Below are 18681 nucleotides of genomic sequence, written 5' to 3' on the forward strand. Positions count from 1 at the left end.
GAGCTGTCGGCCCCCGGGAGAAGAGTTGTTTGTCTTGATGCTCTGCTGAAGTTCTGCAGGGATGACTAAAACTCAAACCACCATGGGGTGGTGTAGCGAGACCTCGCTGGGCTGGAGGCGGCTGCCAGCACAGCACCCCATCAGAGGCATAATAAAAACATCTTTTTTTATTATTATTTTTGTAAGACATGCTGACTGAAGTCCATCAGCTTGTCCGTGATACCCTGATGTCCTATGGTCACTTTTGAAAACACCTTGTTTGTCTTCTGCACGCCCAGGAAATTGAGAACCCGGCTGTAGCCTGCTACAGGAGTTTCAGCTCCTGGTGAGATTGGGGCCAGACCTGGCTGCAGGGCTGTATGGGGAGCGTGCAGGTGGGGTTCCCCTGCCTCGGGAGGAGCTCAAGGGCATCGCTCTTCACTTTTGTCTATTATAATTAGGTAGTTGACCAAGAGCTAATGCTCATCATGCTGCACTAAGAACCTCAAAGACTCCAAACTCAGATCTGCTCCATGCTGGGTATGTATATATAGATATATATTTTTTTTATATTTTTTTTAAAGGGCTTTGGAGCACGTCTCCCAAAGGGTTGCTCTAAGTTTACTCCGGAGAGTTGTGGAAGAAGTTGCGTGGCCAAAAGGAGAGCAAGCGAAAGGAGCCAGCTGACCACGTGGTGGCAACATGGAGATGCTGCATTAAGATTGCTTGGACCTGTGTTCCACTGGAGGAAATGTTACTTCTACAGAGGGACCTGCAGTAATTTCATAGCTTAAAAGAGGATGGTAAAAGCATGAAATGTAAATATTTTCGGTTGTTCTAAAGGAGACAATAGGTATGGGAACAGTATGTAGCCATGAGTAAGCTGTGTCACCTAATGCTGTGGTTGTAGTGTAGCTACATGGCACGAACCAAACAAATGGGAAAAGCAGGCTGCAGATCAGTGAGAACTTTCTGAATGAAAGGACGTTAGGGAATGAATAATTAACACTGTGCTAGAGGAAGCACAGCAGAAAGTCACCTTGCAGCAATATGGGGCTTGGCTGGAAGTAATGATAGAAAAGGAAAATGTCTAACTCCTGCTTTGTGCTTTGGATGGAGGGACTCATTTTGTGGTGACTGGGATCATCACTGGAACCTCTGGTCCTGGGAGAAAACATTGAACAGGACAGAGAAAAAACTCTTCTCTGTATTTATAGGAGATGGTGTGAACCCGCTCTGGCTGGTCCCGTTTCCACGCAAGACTTCGCTCTCTTCCAGAATAAAGTAAGTGTCACGTATGCAAGCTGTATGCACCTGCCCTTTGGGTGACATCCCAGCGGGTCAGTGCCTCGCTGGGAGGATCTGCTCCTGTAGGCAGATGGGTCGCAGCACCCTCGGGAACACATCCCCAGCGCTGCGGCACGTCTCCGAGCTGGCCAGCGCACGCCGTCTTCAATAGCAGGTCGTACGCAAGCAAGCGTGTCCTTAAAAGCTGTTGCCATTTGCCCTTCCAGCTTTCCTCTGCTCCTTGCTCCTTTTTTTTCCTGCATATCGTGCTTGGCCGAGAAGACGGAGCCGGGGAGAAGGAAGGTCCATAAGGCAGGAGGCGGCTGGGGGCAGCGAAAATGGCTGGTGCTGTAGCTTGACGGGGCAGGCGATGGGGGAACCCCAGGGCAGGAGCAGCGTTTCGGCTGCTACGGGGAGAGCCGGGCTCGTCTGTGCGTGCTCCTCACCGGGGCTCTACCGCTGCCGGGCTGCGCGGGGCTCGGAGGGGAAGAACGGCTCTGGAAAAGGCAGGTGGTGAGCAGAGCCGCAGTCCTGCCCCAGGGCTCCTGCCTGTGCTGCAGCTGCGGCTGCTAGATTTTCTGCCCCGTGAATGAGGATAAAAACCAGTTTTGTCTTTAGGGCAGCAAATGTCAGGGTTTTTTCCCCTCCGCTTGCTGCGATGCCGTAAGCCAAATCGGCTCTGTGCCTACACCTGGTGTGCGTGTCCTAGCGGGATCCCTGCCGGAGCTGCCGGCGAGGCAGGTTCTGCTGTCGGAGGTTCTGAGGGAGCACATCAACCTGATCACGCCTGGCCTGGCCTGTGCCAAACGACAGGTACGATATGTGGGGTTGCCCACTTCAAAAGTGTATCCCCACTGCTGAAAATACTGCAGAAAATGCATGCGCAGTTTAAATTGTCAAATATATTGAATACAGGAGCATACAGAATAATCCCGCCCCTAAAGAAGAATACGGGAACATAGCCTTGTTGCTTAAATCCCTAATTTCCAAGTTTTGAGATAAGATCTGCTCCATGGTGTGTTTTGCTTGAATTAAATACATTGATAATCTGTTTGCTTCAATAACCGTGAATATGTAGAACAGTATAACAAACCAGTTCAGCATCACTTCCCATAAGGAACAGAAAGATGTTTTTTTAGAAGATTTTTCTAGAGCCCCGTGGGCTGCGGGAGGAGCTTGCTGGTCCCCGCACGCAAGGTGGCTCCAGCACGGAGCTGTCTCCGGATCCTGCTTCATCCAGGAGCAACAACTGCAGCGGAGGCACAGATGCAGGATCCTGTTTTGGAGATTTCCCCATTCTGGTATCATTAACCCTACACTGGCCTCTGCTCCGGGTTATTTTGCCAGCTGCGCTGATTAGTCATTCACTGTCCTCTTATTCGCTTTGCCGTCTCTCCTCAATGTCTTCAATCCCGACATGTATTTCTGTTAATCAGGCCCTTCCCCTGTCTGTTTTTTCTGGCTGGATTTGCAGAAGTGGTTTATTTACAAATCTCTCCAGAATTGGCCTCATACAGTTAAAAGTGATGTGGGTGTTGGTTGAAGGAAAGCTGATTTTTGACAAACTCAGCAGGAGAAGGAGAACAGATGGGGACTTTGATGAATTAGATATTGCTAAATGTTGTCCTCCTGCAAATCAGCTTGGTTTTCCCTATTAGCATAAGAAACAGGAAAAAGGATTTAATTTCTCTAAACATTTCCCCTTAATGATCTACCTCTCCAGCTTAGAGATTTATATTGCTGCTTATCAGCAAAGCAGCTGAATTCCTTCCACAGAGAATCGACTGCAATTTCGAGTTGATTTCTGGCACTTCTCCCTCCCTGGGATGAGAACTGTGTTTAGGAGAGGTGGTTGCTGTTTTTAAATGGTATCAGTTCAGGTTTTTATATGGGTTTAGGTTGATTTAACTGAGTGATTTTTTTTTTTTTTTAAATTTTTTAAGGAGTCAAGAGGAGGCACCAGCACATTCTGGAGATGCTTTAGGCTCTTTGCCCCCCATCTGGCAGCGCTGCCGGCTCTCCTGCACTCTGATGCCTCTGCCGTGGTGAGTCGCAGGGTCCCTGAGCAGGGTGGAGGGTGGCTGTGCTCGGGGGCCCGATCCACGGCACCCCACCTGCACCCACAGCATCCCGCACTGATGCAGGACATGGCTTGCGAGGCTGGTAGAGCTGATGGGCATCGTGGTAGGTGTTGTCCCACCTGCGCTAAGAGCTGCCCCTCTCTGTTACCTTTTCCAGGTGGTCTGGGCTTCTAAGGTGGAGGTCTTGTGTTACAGGGTATGAACAACAGTGTGGCTCCTGTGCTTAAATTGCACTGTGTTTCATCCTCAACCTGGGGGATTTACAGCTTGGCTGGACGGGATCCAAAAAGCACCGAAAGCAGCAGAGCTCTGCGGGCAAGCCCAGCCTCCATGGCCATGGGTGCGCAGCGGGGCCGAAGCCGACAGCAAACGTCTCTGTCGGGGAAGGAGGCAATGCTCAGCGGCTCGTGGTACCCGTTTTCCTTTCCATCGCACCTCAGAAATACAGTCCTAAGGGCGAGCGGTGAGCAGGCGTGTGGGTATCCCAAGATCCGTGCTTCGCCTCCGCGTGCTCTGACACTGACCTCGCTCTGCCTGCAGCGCGTAGGGGTAGTTCAGCTTCCCCGGGTGGCTGCACTGCGGACGGGGGCTGCGAGGGGGGACGGGGGCTCTGCCGCACTGGGGGATGGAGGAAGGCTGTTGTAGGCGCTCTGGGATTTATCTGCTGTGGAGGCGGGTGGCTGAGAGAAAGACGGAGCGGGGCTTTGCCAGGGCTGCTCGCCGCGTGGAGCTCTGCCGGGTTTTACTGCAGGCTGTTGGCAAAGGATGGAGCTAGCACATTGTGGGTGCTCTAGCATTTGATGCTGAATGCTGTTTTGTACTCTCTCCAGCCCAAAGGTTGGCAAACAGTTTGCCTTTCTGCTTCCACCTCTGACCTTCTCGCATCTCCCCTTGCCCTGCCTGCCACCCAGGGGCCAAAGAGATGCTGCGCTATGGATGCCAGATAGAGGCGCTGGGTTTGCCAGTGACACTGGGGGGTGGCAGGAATGACCGTTTAACTTCTCTGCAAGGACTCCGGAGTCCCGAGGGAACAGGACCCCGTGCTGTTTCACAGTCCCCTTCGGAGGGAGGGAGTCTGCAGAGAGGCTTTTTAACAGCTCAGCTTTGATTATCCCTTCTGCCACTTGTAGGGTCAAGCCTGGATAGTGAGATAAGGCATCCTCTCGCTGATCCCTTGAAGGAAACTGCAGGTTAGCAGCACTGCAGGGATGGTGTGAGTAGCTGAGGACTTGCACGCACCGTGAGTGGTGGCTTGTGCCTGGGGACAGGGCTCCATGGGCAGGGAGGACCTGTGCACCCTGGAGATCCCATCTGCCCCGTGGGGCTGCAAGCAGGGAGCACCCGGGGGCTCAGCCTTCCCGAGAAGGACACGACCTTTCCTTCGAGTCCTGGGGCTAAAAGGTATACGCCTTGATTTTTATTTTTTTTCCCTTGCTCGTCTGTTCCCCTGAAGCTGCACAGCTCTGATTCATCATGTTGGTCACCCTGTCTTTAGCGTTGTCCATTAGTTTGAAACTACTGTCATCTTCTGCAGTGTATTAGGTACCGCAGCGTCTCCTCCTATATTAGCCTGTCTTACCGTGTCCGAGTCACTGGATAAATGGAGACTGAAGCAAAGCTTCTGCAGCCAACTGTCTGGTAGGCACTTTAATTTCCCGTGCTGTAGGCTGTGTTGAGCATAGAAAGCATGCTGGGGACGTGAAAAGCCAGCAGAGCTCTGGGAGGGAGCCCAAACTTTCCCCACCTGGCTGTCACGGGGCTTGGTGTAAGCCCTTGGCATCTCCCGTCCTGCTTTCCTTTGGCACCTTCACATTGGGGCTGGCGGGGACTTGGTGCCTCGTCCCTGGCCAGTGCATGGACAAGGGTCTCCTCCGTGCTTTGGTCTTCTGGTCCCCAGGCAAAGCTTGGGGCGCTGCTGCCTGTGAAGAGCCCGCTCACCCAAACCTCTGCCTTCCTTCGTGTCAGAGCGGGCAGGGTCCGGCACGGCAGCTCCTCCAGACACCCAGCTCTGTGAGGGTTGCCACATGGGAGGGTCCATAGCCTGGTGGCTGCTCGCTTCCCAGGGGAAGGCAACTCTTTTTGCCTGTTAAGTACTGAGTTTTGGTGGCTCCAGAAAACAGCTGGGCAGCAAGTCCCATTTTGGAGGCCGGGGTGGTCGCGGCTGCACCAGCAGCAAATCCCCGCTGGAGCTCAGCCTGCTGCGGCCACGGGCTTCCCGAGCTGAGGGTGGGAGAGGGAGGGAGCGGGGGGCTGCTAATCCCATCAGACCTGTTAACAGCTGCAGAGAGTGACTCGAAAGATCCCTCAGTGTTAGACAAGACCTTCTTAATTAAATTTCTTTTCCATTTAATTTCACCCAGCTAGAAGTAATAGGAAGGGGTCCAGGCATAGACTAATAGTCTTGGTGCCCACGGCTGCTTGTGTGCTTGCACAGGCGTGAGTCACAGCTTTGCATGAGGATGGGTTATCCACAGGCCTGGGGGCAAAGAGGTTTTGTTTTGCTCTTGCCTAAGAGCCCCCATGGGGCTCTGGCCCCGGTTGTTCTCCTCCAAAGGAAAAAAAGCCTGGCTCCAGAGGTCTGATGTCTCTAACAGCAACTTGTCTCTGATGATGGCCACGCTGTCCCCAGGGCTGATCTTGACACCCGGCCGCCTCACCGCAGAGCGATCTTCCCAGGCGCTGCAGACGGGGTTGCAGACTGCTATCGGAGATGCTCGGGGGCAGATAAGTAAACCCGGAAAGTTGAAAAAGCCAACCTTTTGTTTCTTGTATTTTCAGCTTTACCTGTGTGTGCTGATGGCATTGGCCACGCAATGGGGAATTTGCCCTCAAGAAGTCTTCTCCAAACTGCCATAGGCATATCTTTTGCCTTCTGCCTTGCTCAAACCATCCCGGAGAGCATCCCGCTGTCCCACAGAGGGATGCTTCCCACTCTCCTGTGGAAGGATTTCTGAAGCAGCGTGTTGAAACATGCAGGTAAATAGAGAAATGGGAGGCACGTCTCCTGGGGAGAGATGTGCCAATAAATCCACGGGAGACAGATCCACCTGGCTGGATCGAGGAGCGCTCAACTGTTGTTTGGCTTGGTTCTCTGGCAGGGTGTTTTGAAGAAAAGCCAGCCTGCAAGATTAAAGGTTTAGTCAATGACTGCACAGATGTCTCGGTCATCCGAGATGGTTCATCCAAGCTGTGGTTGTGGAGCTTCCCAGTGACAACTGGGAAGGGGGAGATCATCTTTCGTTCTCACCCGGTGCCTAAGTTAGTCACAAAGGACACTTGTGCATCTTCGGAGCCATAAATCACTCTAATGGTTAGGTTTTAATCAGAGATGGCAGGCTCGTGTGCTGAGATCCTATCATGTATGCTGATGATCATCTCTTCAGTGGGAAATGAGGCATTTGTGCCTGTGTATTGTGTGTGTGTGTACAGGATAAATGAGTCAAATGGCTCTTGCTAAGAAACGATGCTGGTTTAATCCCGAGCTTTGTGCATCAGAGTTGTTATTCTGTGAGAGATAAACGGGAACAGCACCAAGCTTGTACTTCTAACGGGGGAGTGAGTGAGTCTTGATCAAGACTTCAGTGTGCGATCTGTATTCACAACGGCTTGTCTGGCCTCTCCTCCTTGGGTTTTATGTCTGCTTTTCTGTTTTAATCATTTAATTGTATTGGATTTTCTGGAAGGAGAAAGAGTCCCTTTATATGAACTCCTCCTATAAGATTGAAATATGGAGTTTAATTATCTCCCCTTTATTTATTTATTTAAACGCCAAGGGCTTGCAATCCTTAGCAGGTGCTTCCGCAAAGCTGCTCTCCTCGACGGGATGCTAAAATGAGAAGCTTCTAGGGGACATGACTCATTTGCAGTGTGAGTTACTTGTTCTGCTTCGCTGAGAGCATAAGCAATATCAGAGGAGACGTGATTACTCACGGCTGCTCCTTCAGTCACTACCGAGCTTAGAAACTACGCAGGCAGCACAGACGCGATCCAGTGTGGCTGCACGGTGAATTATTGATAAGGGAATAATAGCAACTGGAGATAATCTCTCTTGCGGAGTATGGGGAGTAAATCTTCTCTGCTGTACAGGGAGTAAGTCTCCCGGTTAGAAGAACACTTCCCAGCCAGGCGAATAACGGCGGCAGGAGGTTTTCCTTGAACGAAGAGCATAGAAAGAGGCCCTGGGAACTACATGCAGCATTGCAGGGAAGGGATTTGGCTGTGAGAGACTGTTTTACTCCCAGACCTCACTCTTTGTTTGGGAACTTCAGTATACTGAGCCAAGAGCTGCAGGTCTTCCAGGAGAAAGAGGTCATTTAAACTTTGGAAATAAAACAGGCATCCCCTTACCTGTCAGGGCAGGAGAAGAGCGGGTATCCAAATTAGAAATGGGTAAAGAGGGATTCCCTGGACTAACCATGTCTGGGCCGGTGGGTCAGATGGCCCAGGGTTAGCCTGGTGGTGTGCTTCTAGGAGCAAAACCATCAGCCATCCCAGAGAGCTGGCGTGCGCAAAGCCTGGTGCCTCGCATGGAGTGCTCCGCCACGGCAGATGGACGAAGAGCAGCGGGGGTATTTGGTGGCCCAGGCAATGTCCCAACGCTCACGCTTTGCCTCCCAGCATGAAAACAGGGAGGAGGAGACTGTCCCCTGCCCTGTGCAGCCTCCGATGGCCAGGGACTTGTGATGGGGCATCCCAGCACCCGACTGCCCTTTTGTCTGGGCTGCTGCTGGGGCTCATCTCACCGGGGATTTAATTGAAATGTAAACTCGGCTCTTCCCGGATGGATGGGAGAGGTGTCCACTGGTCCATTTTAGTGGTCTTTTAAGGTATGAAAAACTACAGATGTGTGGTGTCTGGGCAGCTGGAGCAGAGCTGCAAGGCTGGGGGGACATCGCCGGCTGGCCAGGGAGGCAGGAGGGCTGCAGCGCAAGCCTGGCTGGCAGGTAAGGTTTTTGCTCCCAACTTAAATAATGCAAACACATCTGCTGGTTTCAGTAAGTTTTTCTCCCAAAGTGGTTCGCTGCGCAGGGCGAGGAGAGGCGAATGTCTCATTACACCCCGTAAAGGATGAAAGAAGCGCCTCGGGGCTCCGTGGCCGGAGCTGCTGTGCTTCAGATACGCCGTGGGCTGGCACGGGGCTCGTGGATGTGCAGAGCAATCTGTCTGCAGAAAACACATGGGTAGGGCAAGGCTGGGCAATACTCTTGGTGAAAGGACCATCTGTCAAAAACACGTCATTTGCACCAACCTGATGGTGTTTGGAGAACCAGCCCAGCTTTGCTGGTTAGCCATCTGGTTTTCACAGGCTGAGTTTGCATGGGAGGCGAGGGTGGGCCTTTTTTTCCCCTTAACCTCAGGGTTATGTTCTTCATGTTCGATACTGGAGAAGAAAACACAGGCTGTGATTTGGGGAGGGTGCATTCATTTCCCCATCTCCATACGGACCTCTGGCTCTCCCCATGGCAGACCACAGCCCGCCTGGTGGGTTTGCTCTGACCCCTAAGGGCAGCTGAGACTCAGCTGGAGGGGACTCGGGGCTTCTCAATGTCCCCATCATTTTCATTTCCTCAGCCAGAGGACGGAGAGGGTTACGTTGGCTTTGCTGCCGCCTCCAGCTCAGCTGCTCTGCTGGGGGGAACCTGTTGCAAAGGTGGGGTGAGTTGGTGCCTGGGGAAAACTGAGCAAGCATGAGATGACTGCCTCACCTCGGGGAAGGGAAGAGGTATCTGCTGTAGTGATAGGACAAGGGGGAATGGTTTTAAACTAAGAGGGCAGATTCAGACTAGATATAAGGGAGAAATTTTTTACAACAAGGGCGGTGAAACACTGGCACAGGTTGCCCAGAGAGGTGGTAGATGCCCCATCCCTGGGAACATTCCAGGTCAGGTTGGACGGGGCTCTGAGCAACCTGATCTGGTTGAAGATGTCCCTGCCCACGGCAGGGGGGTTGGACTGGATACCTTTAAAGGTCCCTTCCAACCCAAACTGTTCTACGATTCTATGAAAACAAAGGGACGTGCCTGAGGTTTTGCAAAGCACCTGTGACAGAGCTGGAAAGAGAACTCGGATCTAACAGGCTTTGTGCTGGGAGTCATAACCAAAATATACTTCTCACTTCTGCAGGCAGTGTTTTCTGCTTGGCTTTTCGCCCAGGGTAATCAAACAGCCCTGTGCGCTCCTCTGCCTGCTGAGCCTTTGCTCTCTGTGTCAGTGCCTGGGCTCTGGAGAGCCGGGCTAATTGCTTGCTTCATCTTGCCGTTGCACTCAATAGCTGGATTGGAAGATTGCAGTCCAACTGAAACCAATTGAGAAGTTTTGGGGTGTGGGGTTTTTTTTTTGTTGTCTTAAGCACTCTGCTGCCATGTGGGAGACTGTTACTGCTGCTGAGCTTCTCGCTGCTGTCCGTGCTGGCTTTGCAGGAGCTGAGGGATCACTGCAGACCCACCGTGCCATTGCATAGAATCATTAAGGTTGGAAAAGACCTCTAAGATCATCGAGTCCAACCATCAACCCAACACCACCATGCCCACTAAACCACTGCAACCATCCTAAAGGGTGTCAGGCACTGAGGATGTGAGCTAGGTGGGCCTCTGTGTGCCACTGAACGCTTCTAATTAGCGTATGCTGAGTATTTGACCATAAATAATAGAACAATGTCAAAGTGTCACTGGTGCTCATTGCCATCTTTGCAAACGTGATGGATGGAGAACAAGGTCTTGTATAAAAGGATAACCAGGAGGTACTGTAAGGGGAAAAATTTCTGACATGGAAAAGCTGAAGACAGACTCCCTGGAGCAATTATTGACCCTCCCCTTGCCTTGAGCTGGGCTGGGTTTTCCCCATACGTGTGCACCTGCAGTCATACTCCTTCGCTGTGTGCATGGCTGCCGTCGGTGCACGCTCCCGTCCCAGACCAGTGCGGTGCGTGCAGTGCTGTCCCTCCCCTAGCTGTGTCCTGGGGTGGGGGGGGGACAGCTTGGGGACCCCCAGCCCAGAGAGCTGCTCCTGGAATGGGGCAGGTGACAGCGGGGCTGAGCCGATGCTCAGACCCTGACGACAACTGCAGCAGAAGATTGCTGCAAAACCCATGTGTTCCCAGTTTCCCGTGGTGTGCAGGCAGTTGGGATTTAAGTGAGCCGTAGAAGGTCGTGTTTTCAAGCTTGGGTATGTCCACAGGTGAGAAATCCGGGCTTTGCAAAATCAAATGGTTTTGCTTCCAATACCTCTGCTGCAGACCTTCAACGTCGGGGACTGGGAGGGCCCCTCCAGGCTCTGCTGCTGCCAACCCTGTGTTTTCTCAAGTCTTTGGCCGGGTGTTGGTTGGGGCATGGCCTGTCGCTGTGCGTGGCTGGAAGGGGCGCTGGGGAAGTTTCCCAGTCGCAGGGGTAGTCATTTCGGGGATTGTGGCTTGGCTGCGCCACCGTTGGAGAGCCACATCTGGACCATATTTCTGGGAATCCATAGAGCTGAGCTCTGTGTTCTCACTCAATTACAGTGGGACACTTGTCAGCAATTTCTTGTTTTTATTTCCGGCGACTTTCCAAACTTGGTTTTTTTTTTTTTTTTTAAAAAAAAAAAAAAAGCAGAGAAAAAAAACCCCAACAAAAACTCCAAAGCACATGACATGGGTCTGAAGTGCTCCAGGAGTGGACTTTTTTTTCTGGGTAGGAATGACTACACTTCTGCTGTAGTGGTGTGTGTGCAGGGAGAACAGGCTTCCTAGAGAGGTGGTCGATGCCCCAAGCCTGTCAGTGTTTAAGAGGCATTTGGACAATGTTCTCAATAATTTGCTTTAACTTTTGGTCAGCCCTGAAGTGGTCAGGCAGTTGGGCTAGATGATCGCTGCGGGTCCCTTCCAACTGAAGTAGTCCATTCCATTCCATTCCTGCTGTGGATAAGAGACGCTCAGTGACCTGTTTGTGGGGCAGAGCCCAGGAGCACCTTCAGACCTTTCAGAGCAAAAGTGGCCACAGAGTGATGCAGAATCTGCCCGCCGGTAGCCTGGTCCCTGCCCGTGCTCTGCATCACCCTCCTGGGATGGGCACTGGAGATGAGACAATCCTTTAGCCAGACCTGTACAACGCAAAACTAAGGTCCTCTTCCAGTAATCTCTGCCTAAAAGCACATAATTATTTCTGATACATCGAGATGGGAACTTTAAATTGTTTTAATGGCAGGTGTAAAAGAAGAATACTCAAGGGTTGCCAACATCTGCAGTTTTCACTGCCCTGATATACATAGGAGCTTTTAAATAATTACTTTTGTTATTAACACCGTCAACGCTAACACGTACATTTAAAACAGACTAGTGCTGAATTGCTTTTTTTTTTTTTATTTATTGAACCAAAGTGATCGCAGTTGGAGATTTCCTTGTTTTGGAAAGAAACTGTTGAACCAACTGAGCTTGTCACCCTCTGCCTCTCGTCCCGTAAGGCTTCGTTTCATCACCACCTCCAAAAAAAGAACATAGCGTGCAACATTAACAGACCTCAGAAATTTCACAGAGCAATGATTATCAGTGCTGGACCTTAATTTCCTCCCCAGTTTGCCACCTGTTGATGCACTCTGTTAGAACGAGTGCTGTGGAGTCACTGAGTCTGGCTTTTGCCAGGACGTTATCTTTGTGCGTGGGCATTGGCTCAAACCCCATTTATCAATGCGAGATCACGATCGCTTGGCTCCAACGGAGAGAAAATCCCTCCTGGCCTGAAAACCTTGGCAGCAGGTTGGCAGAGCGGGCAGCCGGGCAGCTTGCAGCCCTCCTCCTGGGTCGAGGCTTGGCTCCGATGCCGTCAGTCCGTCACTGGAAAGCTCTTGCCCGGTTGGCGATGTCAGCCAAAACATCAATATGCCCTGATTTCTAGGGCTTTTTCTAAGTATTTGGCATGAATGTGCCTCCCGCTGAAATCTCTCGGGTATCTTTTCTATATTTGTACACGGATGAGCATCTTCAGTGCAGACCTGGATCGCTGATCTTGTTCCTCAGGAAGGCTGGCAGGAGACCAGGCGACCCAAAATGTTTCCCAGCCCCTCTGAGCAGGTACCAGGAGCATTTTCCTCTGCCTGAGAGGACAGCTGAGGGCAGACCTCGCTGGCAAGAAAGGTCTAGTCTGCTGCTGTAACAAGATCATTTGGGCATTTTCCTTCAGGTGATGCTACTCAAGGCCATCTTAGGCTGGTCAAAGCAAGAGTCTGTCATGGCAGCTGGTGGGAGCTAACGGGCACTGCTTTGCTGCTGGGATGGAGACAACTGCTGTTCTCCCTTTCTTCTTGGGATAGCTGCAAATCAGCATATCCCAACCTCTTTCCCAAATTCTTGTCCTCCTTGGAGCATCATCACCAACAGAGCAGGCTTTTTATTCATGTCCTACATCTGGTAGAAAGCCCCTGTAGGTGAGCATCCTCTCCCTGGCAATCAGGGATGCAGCAAACAGCTACGAGAGCCCCATGTTCACAGCCTGGCCATCGACGAGGTCTGTGGTGTCAGCATCTCCTGGGCTGGAGAAGCTGCGCTGGGAACCTCATGCTTAAAGCCTACTGGTAGAGCTATCGTTTGTGAACCTGTCTTTTCCCTTTTTGCATTTATGAATATTTTTGCTCTCCACAATATCCTGCCCAGCAAATTCCACAATTTAGCGATGAGTCTGTCCTTCGGTCAGTTTTAAACGGGACGCTTGATAACTCCCCCAGCTGCCTCGTAGTTCTTGCCTTGTGAGAAACCCCAAATCACTTCTCCACACCTCTGGTGTCCCCTTGCTGGTCTCTGCCGTGTGTTAGTCCTGGTCTTTACAGTGTCTCCTGTCTGCACACCTCTGTGCCTTGGCCATTTCCAAACCACACGTGGACTATTTCATTCTGCACGCCCTCTCCCAAGTTGTAGAGAGACATCTGCAAAGGAAAATCAAGGCTTTTCTGCAATATTTATCAGACAGGAAGGTTCAGCGTCTGTTGCCTCCTCTGAAGTTCCCCAGGACTAGCATTCAGCTGCTTTTCCAGGTCACCCGTGTGACTTCAGAGCTGGTGTTCTGCTCAGCTTCGTGGGTGCCCAAACAGTGGGTGCTACCAGCACCTCTGAGAGCCGCTCTGCATCCCGGGGCTGTCCCGTGGCACAATGTGGTGCCGTAGTAGTGCAAAAAAGTGTTGATGGGGGTAGACTTCTCTACTGCGATTTTATCTTTTTTCTTCAGCTGCCTTACAAAAATCCCCACCCAAAACCCTCACAAATTCTGGGTTTTGGAGCCTCCCTTGTTGTCTCTTCTTTCCTGTTTGTGGTTTCTGCACAGGACCAGCTTTTCACTGCTTGTACGGCTCTGGGGAGCATAAGCTGTAGCAATCGCTGCCAGTATTTGGATGAAAACCTGCCTCAGATCTCTCACTGGTGGGTCTACTTGTCATTTCTCTCATACTTGTGGTAGTCAATACTTCTAACCTCCTTCTCACCTCATTAGAGCTCGCCCCTTGTACTTTATCTCCCAAGTTAATTTGTCCCGTGTCATCTGCTCTCTCCTAGCTCTTGCCACGCAATAATTTTCTTCAAGGCTGAGGACAAAACACCTGACAGGAATCCTTTGCCATCTGGGTACCTGCAGATGTCGGAGCCATCTCTTCATCAGTAAACTCCAAAAAGCACTGTCAGATGAAGCTTCTGGAGCCTTGTCTTATCAGGAAGGTTTCCCAGCTTGTAAGTTCTGCTGCCTTTGACCCCCCAAATCCACCCAAACGCTCCAGCATCCCATGGGATTGCTCAGCGGGGCTGGAGCTTGATCTCAGAGAAGGTCTCCCACCTTCGTGCATCCCTCCAGCTCTGCAGCATCCCATGGGGCACCTGCATCCACCATGGGGATGAATGGGGTGCCCCCTGGGAATGGCCAGGGCCCTGTGGCTGGCTGGGGCTGTGATGGGGTGCTCGCCCCATTGCATCCACTTGGTTGAGCACCCAAGGGTGATTTTATTTTTGGTGCTGACTGGCCACATCTCAGGTTTTGCCCTCTCCCATTTGCTGGTCTGAGATGTCTCATTCAGTCTTGGGGCTGCTCGGAATTGCAAATCCCCCACCGAGTCCCCGATCCTGGCTTGTGCGTCACTGTATAATTCACGGCCCCAGGGACAGGGACGCGGCCCAGGAGGAGAGTCATGGCATGGGGAGAAGACGGCGGTGAACGTGTCTGGGAATGTAACACCCTGCTTTTAGCTGATAGACCGTGGCCATGATTTGAGTTATGTGTGGTGCATCACCACCTCCCTCCGAGGCTGGATGCAATTAAGATGGCATTTTGCTTAAAAATGCAGTGCCAAGCAGGGGTCTCCGGAGCAGGAGGCACGGCCTCGTGGGGCGACGTTCGATCTGCTGCAGCTGGGCCAGCTACTGCAGGCTCCTCACTCGCGAGTTTGGCATTGGGTAATTTTCAAAGCCTGAAGATAATTAGCTGGAAGGGACCGCTACCAGGAAATTGTCTTGGAAATGATGGATAAATGGGGAGGATGAAGAGGAGGGGCCGCCCTTCCCACGCAGCCCAAGACACAGTACCCCTCTACTCCCAGTTTGAGAGTGATGCGCACCCTGCGTGGGGGATGCTCTTTCAGGACGCTCTCCATGCAAGCATGGCTCGGCAAGCTCAGTGGCACCTCCAGGAGAGCGGAGGTGTGGGAGGAAAGAGCTTTGGCCCGATAAATTTTCTTCCTCCCTAGGCAGTGTCACCTTGGGGCTGGCGGGCTGCAGCAGCCGGAGAGCCGGGCTGTAAATCACCGCTGTTTTTAGGCTGTGCACCCCATTTCGGGTCCGTCAGTGGTGACTCAGAGCGGCCCCAGATGACACCGCTCTGGGTGCTCATCATATGCATTTCCAGGATTTACAAGTGCGGGTGTCAGAGGTCGAGTAAAGAGCTGAACGGAGACCGACCGCTCTGCTAACTGGGGAGGCTGCAGCGCTGGGAGGAGCTGGGGGGCTCCTGGGCTGGGGGAGGACGTGGTGTCCCCCGCAGGTGCCTCTGCATGGGGACCGGGCACGGCTTTGCTGGCAGAGCTTTGCTCTGGAGGAGCCAAGTGAGATGGAGATGTGCCTCTGAAAAAAAGAGGGAGAGAAAAGGAAAATCCAGTCTTTGAAGTGATCCTGAAAATAACTAGTATTTTTTTCTTTCCTCCTGTTCTCTTTGCCTCCCTGTACTCCCAGGTGTGTGGGACGGGGAGGTCTTGCGGGGTCCCGTGGGCCTGGGCAGTCGTTGCTTTGAGAAAGAGGAGTTGATGGTAAGGGCAGGAGCACAGGGAGATCCCACTGCAGACTCCCAGGGGATTCATTCAGCCGTTCTCTCTCTGCCCGTAAAATGGCCACAACGGGATGGTTTGGGCTTCCTGGTGTTTTGTGAGAATAAATTCTTACACACGATGAAGTTTTCAGTGATTTCAGTAATTCTTGTCGGTGCGGAGAGCTGGCATTTGCTGCATTCAACAGGGTGAGGAGCATCTCCGCTGGTGCTGCACCAGGTCCTGCGTGTGGTCTTGGGGGGGTCTGGTGTCCTCCTGAACCCACAGACCTCGCCTGGGGACCCACGGCTCTTCTGACCTGCCACACCTCCTCTCCAAGGCTTGAGCTGTTTAGCAGATATGTCAGTCAGGAATGCAAAGGGGATGGGGAAAGCGGCTTCCCCGCAGGTCAGAGGGGTTTTGGTGTGGACCATCAGCCAGGCAGGCTGCACAGACCTGGGGGCGAGGAGGAGGCAGGCGAAAGCAGACCCCGTATCGAGCCCACCCCTTCTCCAGAAGCAACTCAGATGTTTCAAGCTCCTGCCTGGGAGGTGCGGGGCTGGGCACCGCTCACCCCACCAGAGCCCAGCATATCTGCAGCAAGGGCTGGGGGTCATTTTAAGCCCTTGTTGATAGCCATCTGCTTTATCGGTAAAGCCCAGTGAGAAAAGCAGAGCCAAGCTGGTCTGGAAACAAGACGCAGCAAGTCTCATAGCAGAGTCCCAAAAATATTCTGATCCATATCAGGGTGAGAATCATGGAGGACAGCAGAGCAGAGCAGAGATGCTCTACAGGAGCAAAGGTTGACCTGGGCTGGGAGGAGAGGAGACGTGAAGATGGGGACGTGGGGGATTCCCATGCTGTTGCTTGAAAAATCCCAGAGGAGCCAGAGCTGAAATCTTGTTTGAGGCTCTGCTTCATGCCCCTTTTTTTTGTTGTTGTTTTTTTTTTACATTTTAATTGCTATTTATCTGCCCTTGTTTCTTGTTTGTGCCTCTGTTTGCAAGGCCCTAAGAGCGTAAGACAAGTCTCCGGGCCTTATAGAGGCAGAGCCAGACTGGTGGGGCAAGAGCTGTACCAGCCTGGGGTCGGATGAGGGGACCTCTGGCTCGTCCTCGGATGGGGAGCTCTCGCGGCTCGGTGTGGGGCAGCCGGTGGGGGGGACGTGTCTGTGTGCGGTGGTGCCGGGATGCTGCGTGCTCTCTATGGAGTCATTAATAAAATTCACAAATGCATTGAGATCAATCCCCGTGCCAGCTTGGCTCATCAATACTTCAGGGCTCTCTCCTCCCCGGTCTCTTTGAAGGGATTATTTTAATATGCACATCGCTCCTCAGACGCGTGTAATGAGGGGTCAGGCCGGATCCTGTATGCCTTTTGTCTGCAAATAACGTGTCTGCAGCTCTGCTTCTCCCTCCCTCCCTCCTTCTGGGTCTGGCAGAAGATTTCTCTGTAGGCTCCCACTGCTTCCCAGCTCCCAGACACCCGTGGTGCATCCCGACCTCACGCTGCGTCAGACGCTGCGACCGGAGAAAAGCCGCGCACTGAGGACAACAACTCTGTCCCGGGGCCGTGGGGCCAGCGAAAACCTGAGGCCATTCCCCCAATGGCAAATGTCCACTTCCTAATGGGTGGGATGCTCCTGGGGAAGGTGAGGATGAACCTTTTCCTTTTAGCCCAAGCCAGCTGTCGGATTTGGCTCAGATTGGGCTGGTGGTTTGATTGGGTTGATCTCTTTGGAAACATTCTCTGCTGAGAAGGTCCCTCTTTCATCCATCTGCTCCCATGGAGGATGCGCCCATCCTGCTGCTGAACCTGAGCTTGTCCCGAGCTCACCCCGTGCCACCTGGCAGAGCCAGCACCAGCAGAAGGCACCAAGAAGCAGACTCAATGGTTCAGGAGGAGGAGGAGGAGGGAACCCTGTGTGTGATTTTTTTTTTCCCTTGTAGATGCCCTCTTTGTTCATACCTGCTCCTCACGGAGGGGCCAGAGCAGCCCGGCTGTGGGAAATCGCCATGGCACCATCATTTTGTGGAAACCACGATGTCAGTCCTGGACAATGGTTTGGGAAAAGACGGTAGCTCGTTGAGACCGTGATCACAGGTACTCCACGGCACGACGGGGAAGCGTGACCCAGCCTCGGCGCAGGCGATGCAGCGAGCGTTGGTGCGCGGGAGTCGCGGGGAGCTGAGATCCACGCCGCAGCCAAGCAAAGCTTTTCTGGCCAGATGTGGTTTTCGATAAAGGAACTGGGCGATTATTGCTCCACAGCTCCACGGAGTGTATGGGAATCATTATTAAGTGATTATTAAATCATTATTAAATGTGAAGTCTGAGAAAGTGGGAGGAAGAATTCACCCCGAGCGGCTCAGCTCCAGCACCAAGGATGCTCGAGAGTTTGGATGGTTCAGCCCACCTGAAGAGGGGCATCACAAACAGAAGGGCTGGTCTGCTCCAGGGCATCCGTCGCTTTTGGGTGAGACTATCTTTGAGGAGATGCTTGCCCTCGCAGTGTGCAAAATAGGATGTGATGAATCACAGAAGACCGTCCCCATGTCCTTGGCTGCCATCCCGTTATTTCCAGCTCACTGGGAAGGCTGTGAGAAGGGGCTGACACAGGAGACGGTGACAGCCCTCCGCAGCAGTGACAGCTGTAGGGTGACAGCAAACCATGGCCACCACAGCCCCAGCCCTTAGCTGGGTTCTGCACCGATGCAATGCACAAATCCCATAGTGAGGGTGTCAGTGGTAACGCCGTCCTGTTTTTTGTTTTTCTCCAAAAGGGAGTGCAATAGTAAAGTCAATAAATAAGCCAATATATCCTCGAGAAACTCTCGTGCAGGCTGGAATGGGGCACAGGCTCCAGCTTTCCCTCCCGGCTGCAGCCTTCACCTCGACCAGACTCTCCAAGGGTGCCACGAGTGGAGAATTAATTGGGCAAATTACAAAGCATTTTGGTTGCTCTGAGCAAATTATGGTTCATCAAGGAAAACTTTTTAGAAACTCCTTTCCCGCAGCACTTCTGCAGGGCTGGTCAGCACGTAGCTGGGCTGGGAGCCGAGAGCTGGGGAATATCTAAAGCATGGTTTGGGGG

At 52.4% G+C, this 18681-nt stretch overlaps 1 protein-coding gene across 1 annotated transcript; it reads left to right on the plus strand.

Annotated features, from left to right (window-relative positions):
* The first annotated feature begins 359 nt into the window (after positions 1-359).
* Positions 360-16832, plus strand: LOC142083168 (uncharacterized). The gene is made up of 10 exons (XM_075152406.1): positions 360-374; positions 1621-1779; positions 1885-2079; positions 2409-2567; positions 3210-3311; positions 3543-3810; positions 4478-4537; positions 6126-6323; positions 13631-13725; positions 13858-16832. The coding sequence occupies exons 1-8, from the start codon at positions 360-362 to the stop codon at positions 6299-6301; spliced, it is 1134 nt and encodes a 377-aa protein (XP_075008507.1). The 3' UTR covers positions 6302-6323; positions 13631-13725; positions 13858-16832.
* The last annotated feature ends 1849 nt before the right edge of the window (positions 16833-18681 follow it).

Source organism: Calonectris borealis, chromosome 5 (genome assembly GCF_964195595.1).
Source record: "Calonectris borealis chromosome 5, bCalBor7.hap1.2, whole genome shotgun sequence".
Lineage (NCBI taxonomy): Eukaryota > Metazoa > Chordata > Aves > Procellariiformes > Procellariidae > Calonectris > Calonectris borealis.

Bases quoted from the DNA above. Each gene is read 5' to 3' on its own strand.
- LOC142083168 (XM_075152406.1), top strand. The intron at 2,080-2,408 runs GTACGATATGTG...TTTTTTTAGAAG, and splicing joins TGGCCTGTGCCAAACGACAG to ATTTTTCTAGAGCCCCGTGG. The intron at 2,568-3,209 runs GTATCATTAACC...AAATTTTTTAAG, and splicing joins TTGGAGATTTCCCCATTCTG to GAGTCAAGAGGAGGCACCAG.